General features: G+C 50.5%; 1 protein-coding gene across 4 annotated transcripts; it reads right to left on the reverse strand.

Annotated features, from left to right (window-relative positions):
• Positions 1-13,255: 13,255 nt before the first annotated feature.
• On the reverse strand, positions 13,256-22,226 carry FRS3 (fibroblast growth factor receptor substrate 3). Of its 4 annotated transcripts, XM_081295492.1 has the most exons (8): positions 22,124-22,226; positions 20,348-20,491; positions 19,884-19,981; positions 19,246-19,334; positions 17,618-17,804; positions 15,765-15,926; positions 14,815-14,972; positions 13,256-14,526 (listed from the first exon to the last, which is right to left on the reverse strand). In XM_081295492.1, exons 2-8 carry the CDS (start codon positions 20,374-20,376, stop codon positions 13,612-13,614), a joined length of 1,638 nt encoding a protein of 545 aa, XP_081151618.1. In that variant the 5' UTR covers positions 20,377-20,491; positions 22,124-22,226; the 3' UTR covers positions 13,256-13,611. The 4 variants fall into 4 exon arrangements, with proteins under 4 accessions (XP_081151618.1, XP_081151620.1, XP_081151619.1 ...); XM_081295494.1 differs by lacking the exon at positions 19,884-19,981 and having other exon boundaries at positions 20,353-20,491; XM_081295493.1 differs by lacking the exon at positions 19,884-19,981.
• Between the last annotated feature and the right edge of the window lie 52 nt (positions 22,227-22,278).

The following is a 22,278-nucleotide window of genomic DNA, read 5'->3' on the forward strand; positions in this document are numbered from 1 at the left end:
TCCCGACTAGGTTCCCACATTGCTCTTGGTGATCATTTCATTCTCCTTCCATCTGTGCCAGCTCCTTGGTTTTCTGTCCCTTGTGACCTTGTGACTTTTTGTTGTCCTGACCAGTCCCTTTGTACACTGCCCCTGGCTGTAGGTGATGCTGGTGTTTTCAATGGTGAGGTGGAGGGTGGTGTTTGGAGAATGCTGCAGGGGGAATGAGCCCTCTGCGGGCACCCTGTCCGGGTGGCGTGATGTCCAGGTGTCCTGTTCCTGCCCACTTAGACTCCGTCCCTTGGTTAAGGTGGGATCTAGCAGGTTTCTCGCCTGCCAACTTACTGTTGTGCTTAGTCATTAATAAGAGTCTTCTGGGGAGATGAGTGGGGACTGCTCTGACCTCCTGCTTCTCCTCTTTCTTCTGTCCACTGATTTTTTTTTTTTTTTTTTGGTACCAAGCATTAAACTCAGGGGTACTTGACCACTGAGCCACATCCCCCAGCCCTATGTGGTATTCAGACACAGGGTCTCACTGAGTTGCCTAGCACCTTGCATTGCTGAGGCTGGCTTTGAACTCGCGATCCTCCTGCCTCAATCTACCAAGCCGTAGAGATTACAGGCGTATGCCACCATACCCAGCTCTGCACACTGATTTTTAGAAACATTTTTATTGGTGCATTATATGTAACAGTATGATTCATTCTGTCATATTCATACATGCATATAATATAATCTGCTCCATTTTGGTTTCCAGTACTTCCCCTTTCCCTGTCCTCTTCCCTCCCCTGATTTCCTATATTTTAATCTACCCGTCTTCCTTCTATTAATTTATTGGGTTTTTAAAATTTGTGCATTATAGATATACATAAAGTGGAATTTATTGTGATATATTCATACATGCACATAGCATAGTTTGGCCAGTTTTTTTCTGTAGTCCTCACCTTTCCCTCTCTCCCCCCCCCAATTCCCTTCCTCTGCTGTTCTCCCTTCTATTTTCAAGGGATCCCCTCACCCAATTTTTTTCTATCATTATTTCTCTCTAACTCTGCATATGAGATAAAACTTTCAACCCTTGACTTTCTGAGTCTGGCTTATTTGACTTAGCATGATATTCTCCAGTTTCATCCATCTACCAGCACATGACATAATTTCATTCTTCTTTATGGCTGAGTAAAACTCTCTTGTATATATATACACCACATTTTCTTTATCCATTTATCTGTTGATAGGCACCTGAGATGATTCCACTACCTGGTTATCATAAATTGTGTTGCTATAAATATTGGTATGCAGGTGTTAGTAAATAGTATGCTGACTCTAGTTCTTTGCGATAAATACCGACAAGTCAGATTTATCTGGTTTCATTCCTAGTCTCTTGAGGAATCTCCATACCCCTTTCCAAAGTACTAATTTGTACTAATTTGCAGTTCCACCAACAAAGCATGAGTGTACCTTTTTTTAATCATTTCTTCTGCACTTATTATTTAGATTTCTCCTGTAAGGAAAAACTAAACCAGAGGTTTTAGAATGGGCTCCTCCCCACTCCCTGCCAAAATATCCCATCCCTGAGGCTGCGCTGGGCAGGGTGCGTTGTACTTGTTGAATCACAAAACCCTCCTGACAATTCCACAGATAGTTTAACTTATCTCCTTCTATAGAGGAGTTAATTTTAACTGTATATCAAATATCCAGAAATAAATCCCTGTGTGTATAATACATAAATAGAAAGACTGGTTGCTTTTCCTCTGATCTGTTGATTAACCTACCCTTGCTTGCAGACAGTTGCTTGCATGTCTAGCCTTGGTAGAAAGAGGGTGCAGTGGGTGGATGGAGGGACAAGAAGCAGAGCAACTCAGCTGCAGGAAGGGGAGGGTGGGGGTGGAGCCTCAGGATCAGCTAGTTTCTGGTGTACCCCGCTAGCCCATTTCTCTGTGTCTGGATGCCATTTACCCCCACCGTGTGTGTGTGTGTGTGTGTGTGTGTGTGTGTGTGTGTGTGTGTGTAGGCTGGCTTTCCCCATGGAACTGACCAATAGCATCTTAGTTTTCTGTTTTCATTTCCTAAGGAATTTCTCTGAGTTGGGCAATTCCCAGTGACTTGGGAGGAGGCAAGGAGGATTGCAAATTGCAAATTCAAGGTCAGCCTGGCAACTTAGGGACACCCTGCTCCAAAATCAAAAGTGCTGGGGGTGTAGCTCAGTGCTAGAGCATCTTGGATTAAATCCTCAGTACCACAAAAAAGAAAGAAAGAAAGAGGAGGAAGAGAAGGAAGGAATGAGAGAGGGAAGGAAGGAAAGAAAGAAGAAAAGGAGGGAGGGAGGGAAGGATAAATGGAGGGAAAGAAGAGGGAAAAAAACAGTTGTCAGACAGATTCATCTTACAGGCACCCAGGCCTGGCCCATCAGACGTGGGCAGCAGGTACGATCATGCAAGAACTCGGAGGCTTCCTCAGGGAGCATTTTGAAGGGTATGGACAAAAGTACTCAGAATAAATATGCCCCCAGAAGAATGAAGGGTGTTCCCGGACAGTGTCAGAGATGTGCACACAGATTGATTTCTGATGACACATGGAGCCTACTTCTCTTTGCTGAGCCCTCTCAGCACATATGGAAGGACTTGAGTGTGACATGGGAGGAACTTGACTTAGAAGACCCATCTCCACCACTTGAGGCTTCTTTGACCTTGACGGCCTCTTGCCCTTTTCCACCCTGTGTGTGCTGGTGTGTCAAAAGGGATAACCATCTGTGCCTGCAGCACTGCTGTCCAACCCAGTGAGGCCCTGCCCACGGCCATGCCTGCCCGCAGCCCTGGCTGTCAGCTGAGTCTGGGTCTTCAGATTAGGCAGGGGCTGGGGCAGGGGAGGAAAAGGCTAAAGGACCTTAGGTGAGCACTGACAGCATTCTGGTTTTGATTCAATGACCTGTGATCTGGCTCATGAGAAGCCAGTGTGCTGTACTACTGATAAGTCATCTTTATGAGTATTATACTTCATTTAAAAGTTTTAAAAATGACATTTTACAAGAATAAGAAGGGAGAGGAGAAAGATAAGGAATAGGAAGAGAAGAAAGAAACACCTGTCCTCAGAGACTCCTAAAGGCAAAGAAGGAGGCCATCCCTGCCCTTGGGGCTCCTCACATTCACCATGATGACACTACCCGTCATGGCAGAGGAAACTCAGTGAAATAAAGACAAAACCTTTTTTTCTTCCAATAGCCACACATTTATTACAATACATTTTAGCACAAATATATAAAAACATACCTTGATTTCATGGAATGAGGCCAGAGAAGGGCTTCTCCCAGAGGAACTGCACCCACATACTGCCTTCTGGAAGCAGGTCTCCTCAGCTGGCCACCATAGGACAGGGAGAGCCACAGGCCCCAAGGGCCCAGGAACCTCCAGGCCTTAGATGGCTCCTCCTGCCTTCTCCCCGGTGCTGGACCCCTGGCAGACTCTTACATTGCCAGGGGCAGTCTCCTAGTCCGGCCAGGCACACTCACCTGTTGTCCTGCCAGGACATTGCCCAGGGGTGGCCCTCTCCACCTCACAGTCTTGGCAAGTCAGTTCTCACGCCACGAGGAGCACTCTGCATCTGAGGCTCTGTCCACACATCTGATCCAGTCAGTTGCTCTGGACTTCCTCCCTAGTCACTGTCCCTCACTTCCAGGGACGGTACTGTGCTCAACATGCTCTCTCCCACATTAGGGGACTTTAGTGGCCACACACAGTGCAAAGAGCAAGAGGTTGGTGTTTGAATAACTTCACTTTGGGACCCCTTGACCTATATCGAGTGGACATTTACATGAAACTGATCTGACTTAGTCAACTACCTGTTTTGTCCCCAAAGCCAGAGCCTACTAAATGTCAATTATTTGAGGTCTCCTCGTTCTCTGCCCTGATCAGCCAGATTTGACTGCAATGAACACAGAACATGGACTCCCAGCTTCTGTGACCCGCGGAGGGTCAGGCTGGCTCCCAACAGGGAGAGAGGCAGAGCCAGAAAACCAGGCAGTGGCCAGGTCCACCCTGTTGAGGCCTAGATCCTAGATGCAATTATAGACCCTCAGGAAGGCGTCACCAAGAAGCCGAATGGGCCAGCCACTCTCCAAGGGCAGGTATGTGTGCTAGAAGCCACAAGGCAGCTGGCTACCCACACAGACCTGGAGGCATGGAGCAGATGAATCTCACTGTGTTAAGGAAAGAACCTTAGCTCTGATGTCAGAGGAGCCTGGGCTCAAATCCCAGTCCACCCTGGCTAGTTGTGACAGTAAGCAAGTTCCTTGGCCTCTCTGAGCTTCAGGAATTTTTATCAGTTGTGGGAGGGAGATAATGTGACCCATTGCTAAGTTCTGAATGATGAATATGGGTCAGGTTGGTAAGACCATTTTGGCAGGTAGAACAGCACATACAAAGAACCTGAGGTAGGAAGACTAAACAGTGGGACCAGTGAAGCCGGAACACAGGACTGAGAGAGCCCTGCAGCCTGCAGTGGCTGCGGAGCCTCCTCCCAGAGCTGAGGCCTTGAGGCCCAAGTGTGCCCGAAAGCATCCTGGCTGGTGAGCGAAGTGCTCAGAGGGCCCCACACTCCCACCTTGCACACACACTAACATGCACACACACAGGCACCTGCATGCAGGGGCACATGCTCACATGCAGCCTGTGTATGCGCACGAGCTCCTACACTCCCCAGGGAGGCTCCTATGCGCAGGACACAGCCACACCTTCCTCTAAGCAAGGTGGTGATGAGGAAGTCCTCCCTGTTGTCCTCATCCATCCCCATTTCTTCCTCCCCACTGGAGGAGATGAAAAGGCTTGCTCAAGTCTCTGGGATCCTTGCTCCCCTGGGCCGTCACAGAGTGGCAGCCCAGGACCGCCACTCACCTGTGTGACTGAGTGGGATCAGGGAGAGCAGCTATATGGCGACTGTATTTCCCAAGACAGGAATGAGGACAGTGGAACTTCAGCCCAAGATAAATGACATCAGGCTGGCCCATCATGGGTCACCTGTGGACCTGCTCAGACTTCCTCCATTTCTGCTCCAGAGTGTGACCCAATGGGCAGTGGGGGCTGGGAATTTGCAGAGACTCCCTCCTGTTGTTGACCAGTCTTCCCCTTTAAGGACCCGGGCCTGCCAGGAGGGTCCCAGAACCCGTGTTCCTATGCCCAGTGTGCCCATGAAACCATGCAAGGGCTAGGGCTTCATAGAGGCCCGCATGAGGCAGCGTAAGCCAGAGAGGCCACGGGAAGGAGTTATTTGGACTGAGCTGGGCGTGAGCCCAGACTGGGTCTCCTTGGATGGAGGAATGGGGTATGCTGGGGTAGCAAGGAGGTAAGAGTCCTGTGTCAGGCTCGGGCACATCAAAGACCCAAGAATGTAATCACGAGGGCCTGGATAAGGAGCAGGAATCAGGTCTGATCCAAAAGTTCCAAACCAAACACTGATAATGAGCTCAGGAGGCTCCAGGCTCAGCCTTCCCCTCTTCTACCCCAATGGCTGCTAATTCATCCTCAACTGAATATGGCTACAGCCCAGGCCCAGGAGCCAGGGCAGCCCCACCTAGATCCCAGCCCTCCAGTTTGGGTTCTGAGGAGGTGTACCCGTGAGTGGCTGCCTTCTGCTAGGGCTCTTCCTGTGCTCAGGGATACTCTTATGAGACACCTGGGACAAGATGAGGCCCAGGGGCCCAGGATAGGGAGCAGGGGGTGTCAGCCTCCCAAGGGATGCCCTTGAAGGTCTGGTCAGCTACACTAACACTCCCTGACATCTGATATCTGGAGGGCCTGGCTCCACCTGCCTGTTGTACAGCGAGATTTCCTCCTTGAAGCTCCCCTTTTGCAGATTCTGAGGGTATTTGGAAAGTGGCCAAATGTGGTTCTGCTTCCTGCCAAGTCCAGGGAACATCTTCTGATATTTCACAGACTCCAAGCAGCTAAGGCTGTGATCCTGAGGGTCCATGAGGATCTCTGAGGGTCTCGTCTTTGTTCCTTTGCAGAATGTACCACCATGACCTAGTACCAGGCCCAAGGCTTCAATGGCTTGCTCTTCAGTGAGTCCATCTCTCACTCACCAGGCTCTCTGGGCTGACTTGTCCTTGGCCTACTCTGGACATTAATTTGCTCTCCTGTCCACAGCTTGACCTCATCTCTCAGAGGTGTATGATGGGGGCTCAGCATCTATGTCCCAGCAGACAACAGAGGCCAAATTGTGGGCACAATAGTGAGGTGAGGTCTCCACATGGCCTGGGCTGCTGTCCAGCATGAGAGAACCCTTAGGGCCCTCAGCTCCAAGTCAGTGGTACATGATGCCCCTGCTCTTTAGCCTCTGCCTCCAGGGATGGTTCACAGTGTCAAGGGGCCTCCAGCTTGAATCTGTCCCTCCTCCCGCCACGTTCCTTTCCCTTCCTGGTTCTTTCAGTTGTCAGACCCCAAACCTCAGAGCCCTCCTCAATCCCTCTGTTCCTTTTCTCATACCCTGGCCCTCCACAGCAAAGGAATGACATCTGTTGGTGTCATTGATGTCAAAGGAATGACATCAGTGGCCTTCTGAGTTTACCACCAGAATAGACCCAAAATCTGGGAGCTGAAACAATAAGCATGTATTTTTCACAGTCCTGGAGGTTAGGAAGTCTGAGGTCCAGGGGCCATCCAACCTGGTGTCTGGTGAAGACCCACTTCCTGGTTTGTCTTCTCCTTCCATCCTCACATAATGGACAGCAGGGTGCTAATCCCACCCAGGAGGGATCCTACTGACTCAGTGGGGTTCAGAATCTCTACTTGAATTTGGAATTTGGGGAGGAACACAAACATTCAGTTCATAGCCCCTCCCAGAAGTCTCCCTCTTGGGTGCCACTCTCCTCACTCCCCACCCCCCCTCCATTTCTACACAGCAGCTAGAGCCACCCAGTTAAAACCTAAGTCAGAATTACACCTATAATTCTAGCTACTCAGAAGGCTGGCCAGGAGGATACTGAATTTAAGGCCAGACTGGGTGACATACAAGACCTCGTCTCAAAATAGCAAAACAGATTGGGTGCTGGGGTGCACACCTGTAATCCCAGCAGCTGGGGAGGCTGAAGAAGGAGGATCTCAAGTTCAAGGCCAGTCTTAGTAACTTAGCAAGGCCCTAAGTAACTTAGCAACTTGTTTCAAAATAAAAAATAAAATAAAAAGGACTGGGGATGTGGCTCAGTGGTTAAGCACCACCCTGGGATCAATCCCTGGTACAAAATAAAACAAAACAAAAAAAAAAACAATGTAAATCAGATCTTGTCTGCTCAGAACCTTCCAATAGCATCCTATTGCCCTTAAAATAAAGTCCACTTGCCACTCTGCCTCACAGGACCTGAAACCTGGATCCTCCCATGCCCTCACCTCCAGCCCTCTGCCCCGCTCACCCCACACAGCTGCCCTGGTCTCCTTGGGCTCTTTTGCTTCCTTTGAAACCCTGGAGCACTTGTCCCCGCCAGGGCCAAAGCACACCCTTTGCTTGGGACGCCCTTCCCTGGCTGTTCAGGCTGCCTTTGTCTTAGCATTCAAATCTCATCTGTTCCAGTGTCACCTCCCCCAGAGGTCTTCCTTGATGTTCTGTCCCTACCGCCCCATTGTCCCTTCTTCATTCGAAGTTCTCTCTTTCCTGATCTCGACTGTTGGCTATTTGCTATTCAATTGTCTCACGCTCAATAGGATGTAAGTTCATGAGGGCAGGGGCCTGATCTCTTCCTGCCACTGCTGGGTCCCCAGCACAGTACCTGGCACCTTAGCAGGTGCTCAGTAAGTATTTGTGGAGTGAGGGAATGTGTGCACACCCTCTCCTGTCTGCACCCCAAACCTCCTCACAGTCCACAGCCTGACCTGGCGGTCACATAGAGCTCCTCCATTGTCCCCAAGGGTAGTGGCTCCTACCTTCCCCGCCCACCCCAACCTACTCTTCACACCCCTCTCCCCATCTGCTCCTCTGTTCCCAGTAGCCCAGTCTTTTTTTTTTTTTTTTTTTTGGGGGGGGGTACTGGGGATTGGTACCAGGGACGCTTAACCACTGAGCCACATCCCCAGCCCTTTTTATATTTTATTTAAAGACAGGGTCTCACTGAGTTGCTTAGGGACTCGCTAAGTTGCTGAGGTTGGCTTTGAACTCACAATCCTCCTGCCTTAGCCTCCTGAGCTGTTGGGATTGCAGGCATGGCTGACGCCTGGCAGTAATACAGTCTTTCCCCTTTAAACAAATAGCTAGGCCCACAGTCCCCTTGCCTGCTCCAAATCTTCATCTTCATGGTCTACTTCCTTCTGGAAATGTCCCTACATCAGCTGCTGCTGCTGTGACAACATGACAAAGCTCAGCTCAGGCTGTGTCAAGTACCCCTGAGTGCTTTAGGTGAATTTTCTCATTTAACTCATGACAACACTATGAGATAAGATCATTGGTTCCCCTTGAGAGATGAAGAAACAGGTTCAGAGAGGTCGAGCCATCTGCCTGAGGTCCCTGAGTGATCACGCCTATCTTTCATGAGCTTTGTTTCTCTAGTTTGAAAGCTTTGGGGAGCAGGGGCCTTTTCAGGACACAGCCCACACAACCCCAGATGTTGTTATCTGGGCCCCGCTGTGTCCAAATGTTTACTTGTGAGATCAAGGCCACTGTACTTGAGTACACTGCCACCATTCCCCCCGCCCCCACATCAATATGTTGATATGTTCCCTGGGTCCTTTAATCCCAGGAACACCAGAGGGAACGAGAGGGACCCCAAGGGACCACACCTTCCCAGCCAAAGGGGTAAAGCAAAGGGAGAGGCAACCAGCTGAGGAAGCCCCCTGGTTAGTCAGCAGGTACGGCCCTGGCCACGACCCTTGACCCACCCCCAAGCTGTCATTAAACTAATGATCTTTGAGCAATCAGTGAAATGACATCTCACAACTACCCGGAAAGGGAATGAAGCTCCTGCTCCGGCTCCTGACCTCCTAGGCTTTCTCCACCGGCAGCTCTGCTGGAAATGTCCATCTCCAGGGAAAGTGAGCCCAGAGAGGAGTCTGGCTGGTGAGCAAGGCCAGAGGCCAGGAGGATACCACAGGGAGCAGGGAGACTTTGACCAACCACCCGTGTACAGAGCAAAGCTTCTAGAAGCCAAGACGGAGGGATCCAGGTAGCATAGAAGAACCCTCCTGATCCACGTTCTCCCCAGCGTCTTCTCCCTGACACCCGCATCTCCCATCCCCGTTCTCCCACCCCTTCATGTCCACATACATAAGAGCTGGAGCCTCTAAACTCCAGGACAGACCTGGGCTGCCCAGAAGAAATGTCACCTGGAAAATTGGACTCTTCTGACTTTCACAAACCAAAGGACCCTAACATTAGAGGGCTTGGGAGCAAGGAATGCTGCAAGTGTTTATGTGGAAAAGACCTGGTGGTTTCAGGCCAGGTTTAAGATCCCAAGAGCCAGGAAGGCCAATAAAGCAAACGTTAATTCAGGCTGCATTAGCAAAAATATTACACCTAAAGCAAAGGAGGTGCTGGGCTGAAGGCAGTTAAAGGCCAGGTCTGGGTACTGAAAAGAGGTGAACATCTGGGTGTGTTGGAAAGAACCAAGTCCAGGTGAGAATAACATCTGTCATTTTGGGGTACTTAGTATGGGCCAGTCACCATGACTCCTGCTGGGTGGACAGTCTCTTACGTGACCCTCACAATTCTATGAGGGAGGGACAGTTATTATCCCTTTGTGACAGATGAGGAAACTGAAGGACAAGCAGGTCAAGCTGTTAGTGGATGCACATGGTCATGTGATTCCACCACATTTCAAGGCCAGCCTCTTGGTCGGGAGGCTAGACTTGGTCGAGTACAGATCCAGAAGCAATATTAGTACCTGTTGGGAGGAGGCGTAGTTATTTCTTAAGACCAGAGTGTAGAGAGGGCTTCTGAGGTAGTGAGCTCAGAAGTCCTTAGAAGTGTGTGAGCAGACTGGATAAACATCTCCATGAACAGTTGAAGGCATCCCTAGATGGGTCCCGGTTTAGCAGCCTGCGAGCTCTAGGATTCTCTCCTGGGCTCTATGAAACTGTCCATATAGGCCCTGCTCACTTTTGCCCATCTTTCCCTCCACCTCAGTCCTCCATGATTTTTCTGGAAGCCCAGAGGTCCCTCATCACAACCCCTCCCCATCCTCTGAGTAGGATTCCCTTTTCAAAGACATCAGTCAGAGAACCTCAGAACTCAGGGTTTCAAGACATGACCTGACCTGGCAGAGCCTCCCACGAGGCTGAGGAGCCTCCTGGCAGGAAAGGAAGAAGGGCAGGCAAGGTCAAGTCTTCCCACACACCTGTCCCAGCCCCACCCATCCACAGAACAGGAGCCATTCTCTGAGGATACACAGTGGCACAGGGGCTTCTGGGAGCAGGGTAGGGTGGGTGGACCCACAACTGACATCCAGCGCCAGTGCAAGCCGCTAATTAACTTCATGGCCCCAGGCCAGTTGCTTCACCTCCTGGCTGTTTCCTCTCTGTAAGAGGTGATAACCATCCTGCCCAGTAAGTCCTGACAGAGATGAATGGCCCATGCAGCCCTGTGAAAAGCCGCCTGTGTTTACACCCAAGCTAAGTACTACTATTAATCACACAGGGGTGGGCTTGGGAGGGCCCCTCCTGGTCTGACCTGAAATGTCACTCCCAGACAGGATGCAGGATCCTGTTCTTTCCTGAGGGCAGCCCAGGGGGTGGGCAGAGCCTGTTTCTAAAGAAGAGAAGGGAGCACTCAGCAAACATGCACCAATGTTGGTGATGATCTTTGGACTGCAATGTCTGATTCCATCTGCACACCACGCCCTGAGGTCCGCAGGCCTCAAACACAGGGGCATGGCGCCCACCCGCCCCTTCCTGCCAGGAAGGCTGTCCACTCACAGCCTGCCCTCCAGCTGAAAGGAAAATTCCTACAGTAGACCTCCAGGGTCGGAGGCAGTGACCAGGGGAAGGGAAAGGGAGGGTTGGGGTTACACTGTGCTGGAAGCCAATTCTGGGGACTCTTAGATCCCCCAAGCCTCACAGATATGTTCAACAGTGATGTCTTGGTTGAGGGGACCCTCAGGGGACAGAACAGGCTCTGGGGCTCAAGGATGAGGATAATTAATGGTCCCTGAGTGTTCTGAACGGAAGAATAGTGAGCCTGAAAACTGGGGGTGGGGGGTCCCAAGAGTTGGGACTACTGGTTGTTTTTTCCTCAGCAACAGCTGGATCCTTAATATAATCAGATGTGTCTGTCCACTTTCTTTCTTTTTTTTTTTTTTTTTTTTTTGGTACTGGAGATTTAACTCAGGAGTGATTTACCACTGAGCTACATCCCCAACCCACTCTTTTTTTCTTTTCTTTCTTTTATTTTGAGACAGGGCCTCACTAAGTTACTGAGGCTAGGGGCTGTGGTTGTGGCTCAGCGGTAGAGCACTCAACTCGCAACGACAAGGCCCTGGGTTCGATCCTCAGCACCATATAAAAATAAATAAACAAAAGAGAGAGGTATTGTGTCCAACCACAACTAAAAAAATAAATATTAAAAATTAAAAAAAAAAAGTTACTGAGGCTGGTTTTGAATTTGCAATCCTCCTATTTCAGCCTCCCAAGCCATTAGGATCCAGTGTGCACCACCAGCACCTAGTTGGCTGTCCACTTTCAAAGTGGTGTTGTGTTCTTCTTATTGGCTACCTCAAACCAGTTCCTTGTATTCCAAGTACAAAAACCGAGGTCCACTTGGGGTAACCAAATGCTTAAGACAGCAGAGGGAGTGGGCTAGTTAGGGCCACAACTTGGTCTCTTGACTGAAGCCAGCCCATGTCTACCCCGTGACAGTGTCGGTCCACAAGTAAGGGGGAGCCTACAAAGACCCATGACTTACAAACATGCCTAGGCCCCCTAGACCTGGTCCTGCCTTGACTCTCCTGTTTGTGGCCATCATCCAGGCCACAGGAAGAACAGAGGTAAGTGTTCAAGAATATCAAAAGAGCAGAGTTGAGCTGCCTGGGGAAACTGTAGAGAGCGGCACTGTCCTACAGCACTGTGAAAAAGGCACAGCTAATAGCGGACATCTTCCCAGTTCAGGGAAGAAAGATTGGAAAGGGAGAAAGGTTCCCTGCTGGGCCCCACTTGAAGGGACTCTTCATAATCCTGTTGTGGGCAGTCCTCTTTGCCCATTTCACTAACAGCACACGACACCCAAGGTCAGGATGGTCTGGTCAGTCCAATCCCCATACAGGGGGGAACCACCAGGAAACGAGGCCTAGGCAGCGGTGTTCCGGACAGCAGGCTGGGCAGGAAATGGAGGGATGAGCCCCGCCCTGGCCCATTACCTCAGTGAGGAAGAGGACAGGTTTGTTCACTCCAAAGGACAATGACGACACAGAACTGTCCCTAATCTTGGTCAAGCCCACTCTCACTTTTCGCTGGGTCTTTCCACAGAAACTGGAGTTCCTTTAGTTTAACTGCGGGGGTTAGAAATGGCATCTTGGAGGAAGGGAGGACTCGGTAAGAGGAAGCCAAAAGAGCAGTCTGAGGGGAGAAAGGGGCTCCTGCCACAGGCCTGGTCCAATCCCAGCCCAGGCAGGGGCTCCACTGGAGGCCCCAGATGTAAGGTGGAGGCCCCAGATGTAAGGTGGAGGCCCTCTGTAGGTCATCCTAGGGGTGGCTCTCTGGGAAAGCCTCTTTGCAAGTCAGACACCTAGTTATACATCACACTTATTTTCCTTTTGCTGTTTCTGGGCTATTACAGTAAAGGTCCTGTTTCAAAGTTGTGGACTGGGCTCAGCCATGCTGGGCATGGTTAAGGAGGTCCCAGGACCCACCTTTTGGGCCAAATGTGTTGAGAGTAAGAGAACAATCCCCTGAGGCCTGCCCAGAAGGGTCCCAGAGCAGGGGAATCTGTATACTCTCAACCCCCACTACATTTGCTCAGCCCACTGTCAGTCTCAGAGGGCACAAATCTTATCTCCTTGGGGCAGTCTTCCTCACAGGTCTCCTTTCTGCATCTAGAACCCCAGTCATCCTCTCACTTTAACAAAGCATGCACTTCTGCCAACTCCAGGTTCTGGGCCAGGGCTTTCTAAAGAAAAAGAAATGATCATAGAATTGTTACAAAAACCACAACCACCCCAAACTTCCCAGAATGAAGCCCCTACCTGTTGGGCCTGTCCTATGCCCAGCCCAGCCCCTACCAGAAAAGAGTTATTACCCATTGAGCCAGAATTTAAAAATAATTATATTAATAATAAATATGTTAAATTACATTTAAAACAATAAATAGAAAAATAAACTGATAAATAAAATCAACAGGTACAAAATGTTTCAAAATTCCAACCAAAAAACACACACAGACAGCTGACAGACAAGACAAATGGATGGGAGGGGAGGTGTGAGACACCATCACAGGACCCTTCACAGTTCACGCTGCGGCTCCTCCTTGCCCAGTCACCTTCTCCTCTCTCCAGCCTGGGGACCAGAAGACTCAGTGGCTGACATCTGTGGGGACTTCAGCCCACTCTGGGAAGCTTCTGGCTCCACCTCAGTGCCTTCTGCCAAGCAGCCCTGAGCCCAGGCTGGGTGGGTCACAGGATGGGAGAGAGATACAGGCCAGACCACGGTGGGCATGGGTGGAGGATGGGGCCATCTACAGAGGCAGGTCAGTGCTATTGTGCCGGGTCTTCCTGGCAGTGCCATCGTCCCTGGGCAGAGCCCTCTGCAGGTTGGACATGGCCACAGTCTTCTTGAGGTCAATCACGGCATAGGAGTCTGAGCTGCGGGCAGGGTGGGTGATGGGCACTGGGGCTTGGGGAACTGAGGGGTTCTGGGACCCTTTGGAGCGGTCTCCGCCCCAGCCCTTGAGCTCCACCTGGATGTAGTTGAGCTGCCTTGGGGGTTCGGGGCCTGGCCGGCGGAAATCAAAGTTGAAGACCCTTGGGGAGCCACGGCGGCGGGTCAGTGGCACAGGGAAGCTGCTGTGGCTGCGGGTGGCAGCCCGGGTGCTGGTGGGCTTCTGCAGTGGGGTCTCGTCCTCCTCACCATCAGGGAAGCCGTTGGAGGAGGGTGTGAGCCCATCCCTTGAGTCCCCATCGTCCCCAGCCTCCCCACCCAGTTGCTGGGCTTGGCTCTCCCACACAGGGGGCAGTGGGGGCAGGTTCTCATAGTGCAGCAGGGCAGCCCTGCGGTGGGCCAGGCCACTCCAGCCTGGCTCCTCTGGGCTCAGTCTCCAGCCACCACCTCTCCGCAGCCCCCCACTGACATTCTCGTAGGTGCATTTGGGCTGGGCCGGGCACTCAGAAGAACCCTCATTGTTATTGTTGTGGTGGGGAGGGTCATGCAGGCTGGGGCAGAGGCCCTGGCACTTCATCATGTGCCGCCGAGCAGGAGTGGGGCCCAACACAAACTTCACCTGGCCCGGCTGCAAGAACACCTGCGGGTCCCGCTGGTCGGGGCCCTGGGCCTGTGAGGGGAAGGGTGCCCGGCCCTCAGGCAGAGGCTGCAGGCAGTGCCGGCTCCTGCGGTGGTCATCTTCACTGGCAGGTGTGTTGACATAGGTGTGGGACTGTGGGGAAAGAATCCAAGTGAGACAGGAGGGTCCAAGGGTCAGGAGGAAGGAAAGGACAGAACAGATGGGGGAAGACAAAAGAGGCACAGGGGAAAAAAGCTGGAGTCTCCTCTCTCCTCATCTTCCAAACCTTCCAGAGACACTCCCTCTCTTGTGGGGACAGGAAGGAATCCCATCAATTTTAGCCCCCTTCACATGATCCTTCCTGGGAGGAGGTGACCATATTTCCTATCTCCTGTCCCCACCCAGACCAACAGGGCAGGGGCTGGCCAGCTGCATGCTCACCTGCTCATCGGGGGCGATGAGGGCGTGGGTGGACTCTTCCCCAAGCGAAAAGTGTCGCAGGCTGCTTGTTGATGGCCGCTGGGGAACAGAGAATCGTGGGCCCTCTCCAGGGCAGCCAGGAAAGCCATTGGAGAAGCTGGAGACAGTGTAGCCTAGAGCTGGGCCCAGGGGAGGCAAGCCCAGGTGAGGATACTTAAACCTCTTGACAGCCACTTGTAACTGCATATATGTGTCCCAGGGGAGGAATCAGTCCACTACACTGTCAGCCTGCATGGCCTTTCACCTTCTCTTTGCTCCTCAAATCCTGCCCTGCCCCTCAGAGGTCAGTCTGAAGTCGACCCCCACTTTCTCCGTTATAGCCTTCCTGAACCACCTAAGCCACACCTGTTGCCCGTGCACTTCCCCTTAGCCTCACAGCTCTGCTGGCGGGCTCCAGGAAGCTCCTCCAAAACAGACTGTTTTCTATCCTTTCTTTCCCCGCTTTCCATCCTCAGGTCAGCTCAGGGAGTACCAAGAGGCAAGCAGGTGCGTGGTCCAGACTCAGTGACTGAAAGCAGAAGCCATGGGAACCCTCCAGGAGAATCACAGCTAGAGATGCCTGCAGTGGCAGCCAGAGGGGTAGATGTGTGACCCAGCAGACAGAAGGAAGCAAGCAAAAAGCTCCAGACTGCCGTCTCCATGGAAACCCAAAGTCTTCCTGTCTGTTCCTCAACCATTAGTCAATACAAGGCCCAGGACTCCACAGCCTCAACTTGAGTCACCTGATTGGTCCAGCCCAGGACTTATCCATCCTCAAGCGTGGTTCTAATGATGGACAACTGTCCTGGAAGGCTGGCTCGCCCAGCTGTCCCCCCCGCCTGTCAGCCTGACTCATGCCTCCCAGTCTCGTGCTTCCCGGGCCTGTGCTTTGTGTGTGTACATTGGGGTCCCAGAATGGGGGGTCTCCTCACCATTGGGCTGCTGGGGGGCCCGAGGGAGGTCGAGCTCAGCGGGGTGGCTGTTGCGGGTGATGATGATTGGCTCCTCCAGCACACTGATGCTGTTGCACTGCATCAGCTCCTGGAGGAGGTTGAAGATTTCCTCAGCTCGAGAGCACTTGAAGGCAAATATCCCTGGAGAAGGAGAGGAAGAAACGACGGCTCCTTTGACTCCAGGGCTGAAGAGCTCCACAGACACACCAAGTACAGGGAAAGTCCCTGAACTCCAGTCCCAGGGCTGCAGAGACCTGGAAATACCTCTTCTTGCCCTGATCATTCTTCCCAGATGCACTCTAGAACCTCAGGGCTATTGGAGGGGCTGGGCCCAAGGTATCCTGTGCCCTATACTCACATTATCTGTGAAGGAAGGAAGGGAGGGAGGGAGGGAAAAAAGATGCAGAGCTGCAGAGTTAAAGGCAGGTCTGACAAGGCAGTTGTGTGGCTCCCAGATGCAGCCGGCTCACTGCCCTTCCAACTCCAACACAGACTCTGTCCAGGGTCTCAGGGAGTAGAGAGATCACCTTGGTGTTGGGCCAGCCTGGATTCTGCAACAGTGGGACCTGAGACTAGAGGCAGGCTACTTGGGGTTAGTGTGTGTGTGTGTGTGTGTGTGTGTGTGTGTGTGTGTGTATACATATCCACAGCAAAGATAAATACAATTAGGCTAGGGTATGGACAATAATTACTATTATATTATGATATTACTATCAACACAAGGCACAGTGTAGGACAATTGTAGTTTGCAGAAAAGAGAGAGAGGAAGAAAATAGGCTATTCTGGCAAAATTAATCTGGGTTGGAAAAGACTGGGAAAGCCTAGAGTTTTGGAAGAACCCTGTGTTGAGGGTTAGGGCAGACTCTCTAGGATGCCAAATGAAGAGCAAACCTCCCTAGGAACAGGAAACTTCTCCTGTCCCTTCCTCTGCTCATTCAGTGATGCCTGCCTCTGTCTATGAGCTCCAAGGGTGAGGTGCATGGAGAGGAAGGCTCCTCCAGCAAATATGACTTTCACCATCCTGTTGGTCACCTCAGTGGAGAAATTTGATCATCCCATTTCTGAAGTTATAATCCCAACCTGCATTTAACCCAGTCCCATGTAGGACTCTTTGCAGCATTATATATGGATCCTATACATAAACCCAGTCCATGCAACTCCTTCAAAGAGTCATGGCTGGCTCTAACCTTGACCTCATGGTCTATCACCTCCTGGTCTCTGGCTGCAGGGAGAGAGGGGAAAGAGAATACATTACACTCCACTGCTCACAGGTGAACCTCCTGAGGGTTAATATGTCCAGTAGAGACCCAAGTGTCCCAACTCCCCAGATATCATTCCCAAGCCACTCATGCCCACAGGAGCCAGTCTCCTAACTGACGTGTCTTTCATTACTTATAGGGTCCAGAATGTATGACCTGGAAGCTTAGAAAAAACTGTTTCTACTTAGAGGTAAGAAGGAACCTTGTAACTGCAGTAATAGAGGGGAGAGTCATTTGCTTTTACTAGGAAGGCTCTGACCTGGGAGCACTGACTCTTTCCCACAGGCAGTGCAACAGATATTATTACAAATACTGAACGAAATGGAAACTCAATGACCAAAGAGATAGAACAGTGGCCTGGAAGTTCACATAGTTCTGTAACAAAGTGCTGTGTACCTTTGGCTAAGACTCTTCTCCTTTTTTGACAACACCTGTCAAGTCTGATGGCTAAGTTGGATGTTAAAGACCATTCTCAAATTCTACAACAAACTTCCCAACAGTCTCTGGTGCTGTATCTTCCATCCCCAGGTGCTCAAGCCCCTGTCCTGGGGAATGGGCAGGGCTGGTACTCACCCTGGCCTGTCTGACATCTGCGGCCACTCTCAAAGGAGAAGAGGTTAGAGTCATAGCCATAGCGTCGCAGGCAGAGGTAGGGCCAGCGGACAGCTTCCCTCCGCTGCAGGTGCAGCACCAGCTCACTCTGTGTCAGCTCCATCACCCCTGAGCCCAATTCTACCCCCTCATCATCCACATTGGTCACCTGGAGGGGAGGGGACAGAAAGGTCAATGAGTGAGTCCAACAAGAGTGTGCATGGGCTGGGGATGTGGCTCAAGCGGTAGCGCGCTCGCCTGGCATGCGTGCGGCCCGGGTTCGATCCTCAGCACCACATACAAACAAAGATGTTGTGTCCGCCGAGAACTAAAAAAAAAAAGAGTGTGCAGGACCCTGAGCCACCAGGATGCAGTTTCAGGCAGGAGTTGGGAGATTTCAGGGTATTACCTAACTCCACCCAGACAATGTCTGAATGCCACAGTCACTGGGGATATACAAACAGAGGTGGGCACATGGCAATTATGTGGGCAACCCCCTCCTCTATGGGACTTAGTTATGTCATCTGAACAGAGAGAATAGGGAAATAGTTGACCCCCAAGGTCAGTGGTTAGATGACCAGGGTTAAATAATCCCGGAGAGTCCACGGCTTGATATCCAAAGGCCAGACATTTATAATGAAAGGGTTAAACTGTAAGTTCAAATTCTTAAGATGTCAGGAATATCAAGCCAAAGGCAGAAGAAATACATACTGCCTCTACTTCCCCAACTGTGTGACCTTGCTAAGGGCTCCCTCCTCTGGTAGGCAGAGAAACATGCTTCAACATGCCCCAAAATGTCCCAGTGTGGGGAGGAGGCGCCCCCTTCAGGGAGGGGTCAGGGGACCTTGGCCCAAGGGAGTTTGGCTTTAGCTTCAAAAGGCAAACAGCAAACTGATACAAGGCTTATCATGTGCTAAGCATTACTTAACCCATTAAGTCCCAAGTTTCCTATTCTGCAAATATTACCATGAAATTGACACAGGTGCATTAAAATAGATTGGAAATCATAATCTAGAGCTTATTAGATAATTTGTTATCATTAACTTTACATATTAAATATCACTACTAATAGTAGTAATAATAGTATCATCAATAATATTAACGAATATTATATCAATCACCTATTATTTTTCTCAAAATAATAGAACTCTAAAAACATAAATATTAATTTCAAAGTTATCAGAGTGGTACATCTTTGTTGCTCAAGTTTTTTTTTTTTTCTTTTTGTACCAGGGATTGAATCCAGAGGCACATAACCACTGAGCCACATCTCCAGCTCTTTTACTTTTTGAGACAGGGTCTCACTAAGTTGCTTATGGCTTTGCTAAATTGCTGAGGCTAGCCTTGAACTTGGAATCCTCCTGAGATTACAGGCATATGCCAAGATGCCTGTCTTAAACATAATCTTAATAGTACCAAGAAGAGCGAAAAATGACAATGGCCTGGGCCTTTTTATTAATCAGGCCACCTTAGAGGCTGTAAATGGGAGAAGATTTAAGCCCATAACCTCAGGCTGCCATTTCACTTTCCATAGATAGGTTGAGGTGACTGCACAGGGCCTCAGCCCAAGAGACCATCAGGAACTCAAGGGAGGAGATGGCTCTAGGTACCTTGAACTTGGTAGGGTGGTTGCCTGGGACGCTGTCTCTGTTCAAGCAGCTACAGCAGCTCCCCATGGTGTCAGAGCAGCCAGCCCACCCTAGAGAAAAATATAAGAGATAAGCAGATCACCAGCAGCAGCTCCAAAAAGCCCTGCTCTGGAAACTTGGCAGAATCACCTCACTGTGACCACCTGCTCTGTCCAAGAGACTGTATGACACAGACCTCAAAAGAATTTACTCTCAATTCAGGGCTGGATAGACTTTGGATAAACATTGAGTTAAAATGTGTTAAGGGTTCATGCTAATGGTGGGGGGGGGGCGGTGGAAAAAGCTTTTCAGAAGTACAACATTCAACCTGGACCTTAGGAAATATGCAGGATTTTGACCCATGGAAAGGTAGGGAAGAAAGACCTGGGCTGCAGAAAAAGTATTGATATGATCGGAGCCCAGAAGTGACCTGTCTCGAGAGTAAGGGTGCCAACCCAAGGCCCTCTTTGACTTCATCTAAGTTCTTTCCTCCTTCACTACTATCCCAACATCCACCTGAAAATTTTCTTGTGGGTGTTTTCTTCAAATAAATTGTGACACTACAATCATAAAGACACATTTGAAAAACTTAAGGTTTTAAACAACACAATTTTTATAACCTTGATTGAATACTTCTCCATTTAAAAATATTCTGGGGCTATAGTTCAGTGGTAGTGTGTGCTTCGTCTGCACTGGGACCCAGGGTCCATCCCCAACACTGCAAAACAGAAACAAAATGCTGGCTTTGCTCCCCACTGACCAAAGGGGAGACCAGAGACCTTACTATTTAGCTTTTCCCTCCAGGATTCTGGCACTTAGAAAATATATCATAACAGTGAGGCCTATTCTAGGATGGAGAGGATACCACCAGGTTTGAGTGACCTAAGGAAATAAGAAACCCAGGGACCAATTCTAACTAGAAGTTTCAAGAGGTTACAATTTGCTGCAAGAATGAGCTGACTGGATCAACTATCCTTCTAAAACTGCAGGATATACAAAGACTTGAACAACCCAATGATCTGTACTCTCTATTCCTCCCAACTTGGGAAACTCCAGGAAACTGACTTCCATATGCAGCTCTTACCTCACCCAGGCCATTGGGGAGCTGACCATGGGAGGAGCATGGGGAAGGATTCCCACTTTATTCCCCCTGTCCTTGGTGGGGTATCATGGCAAACAGCCTGCAGAGAAGACACCTGGATCCCTCTGGGTCACACCTGGGGCTCACCTAGCATAGAAAACAGAGACCACAGAAAACAGAGATTAATGGAAAACTCCTATCCTCATCCCAACTGATAATGAAACTGAACTGTTATCATCCATTCCATCTGGACATCTGTTCTAGATCCCAATGGGACAGAAACACCTATAAAGATCATGGAACCACAAATTCTAAGCCCCATAGGCTCAGAGAGGGAGAGACTCCTCTGGCATCAATTTGAAGTCTGAGACACCCAAGATGTTCCAAGACCTCCAGGTTTATATTCCCCTGTCAGTGCTATTACAAGCAACACCCAAAACAAGGCCTTACTTTTACAAAGAATTTTAACTCTACAAAGAACTTTCTTAAAAAGTACATTATAATGTACTAGAAATAGCACTGGCTTAAGATTCAGGAAACCAATATCATAGTCTGTTTTGTTGCTACCAAATATCTGGGAGACTGTCAAGTCAATTCCCCACTACCCCATCCCCAACTCCTACTCGAGGCCTTAGTTTTTAGGGGAAACATTAGAAAACTGTGGCACTCATAGCTTCAATAACTTCTAGAGGTAAGTATGTAAGACCAACATCACTAAAATGGACAGTTTCCTCTTCCAGGACAAGCTTCTTCAATCGCACATTTTGAAGCTGGACTGACTTTCTGTTCCCCAAACTCTGAAAAGTCCAATTTTAACAAAAATATTAACAAGCCAAATTTGAGAGCATATGCACCCCAGGTAGAAAAGTCAACAAACTAAGACTCTGAGGACTCTCAAAATCCCCACACCCGCCCCCTCTAGAAAAAGTATTTCCCAGGGACACAGTGCCCTGCATCTTTGCACTGCTCCTAGGTAAAAGGACCCCCACCCTCTTAGTGTGGTTTATTCTCTGGGAGGAAGGAGGAAGCAGGCCAAAGGGGATGTGCACAGCATAAAGATAGATTCCTGGGAAAACATTGGAGCTTAAGCTATCAGAGGGAGTGAGGATTGTGTGTGAAACCAAGACTACGGGGGTGCAAGTGGGGGAAGGGTTGTACTTTTCCTGTCTCCATCTTTTCCATCAGATGATGTTTGGACATATCATTAGATAACCCATTGAGGGGAGATTCCATTGGGCGGGAAGGATGGGGGAGGGGGCTCCCATCTAGGATAGGTATGGAGTGGGGACTGGAGTTAGATGGGGTTATGGTGACTAAAATGCATGCATGCAAAGGAGGGACGTGGGCAAGAATTGGATTTGAGCATGGTGCAAAGAAAACAGAAGATATGAAGGCTCGATCTGAGAAATTTCAGGGACTTGGAAGCATCTGGGGACATTCAGAACGGTGGGTCTGTGCGCGTTTCAGGGGATTCGTAAAGTGATCAAAGGGTTTTGAGGGCTACAGGAGATGCGAGGTGTGACGGGGGAGGGGGAGGGGGTAGGGTCTGGGGAGTAAGAGGCAGATTTGGCAGCAGGGTTGTCAAGGGGTTATTTCTAGGGACCCGCAAGGAATGGGAAGGTCGGGGCCGCGCACCGTGCCTGGATCCCCGCCCCCAGCCCTGGGGACTCCACCGCCCGCTTGCCCGGGGCTTCCTAGGGAGGGAGCGGAGACTGCGGCGCGGCGCGATGCGGCCTCTGTAGAGCCGCCTCGTCCCCGCCCCGCCGCGCCCCGACTCACATCGCCCCTCGGCCCGGGCGGCGCCGGGCCCCGCTCCCGGGTCCCGCTGCAGTAACCGCCGCCCGCCCGGAGCTAAGGCCTCCCCGCCCCGCCCCGCCCCGCGGCCGCGGGGTCGGAGGTCACCAGCAGCACCAACGAGACGCTGCGGGCGGGCG

This window comes from Spermophilus citellus (genome assembly GCF_964194105.1).
Source record: "Spermophilus citellus genome assembly, chromosome: 5".
In the NCBI taxonomy this organism is placed as follows: Eukaryota; Metazoa; Chordata; class Mammalia; order Rodentia; family Sciuridae; genus Spermophilus; species Spermophilus citellus.

What these genes read in the sequence shown, in the direction of transcription:
- FRS3 (XM_081295492.1), bottom strand. Translation starts at nt 20,376, where the DNA reads ATGGTCAGCTCCCCAATGGCCTGGGTGAG. An exon ending in ACCACCCTACCAAGTTCAAG is followed by an intron (nt 17,805 to 19,245) that starts GTACCTAGAGCC and finishes CCTCCCCTCCAG; the next exon opens with GTGACCAATGTGGATGATGA. An exon ending in TCATCGCCCCCGATGAGCAG is followed by an intron (nt 14,527 to 14,814) that starts GTGAGCATGCAG and finishes CTTTCCCCACAG; the next exon opens with TCCCACACCTATGTCAACAC.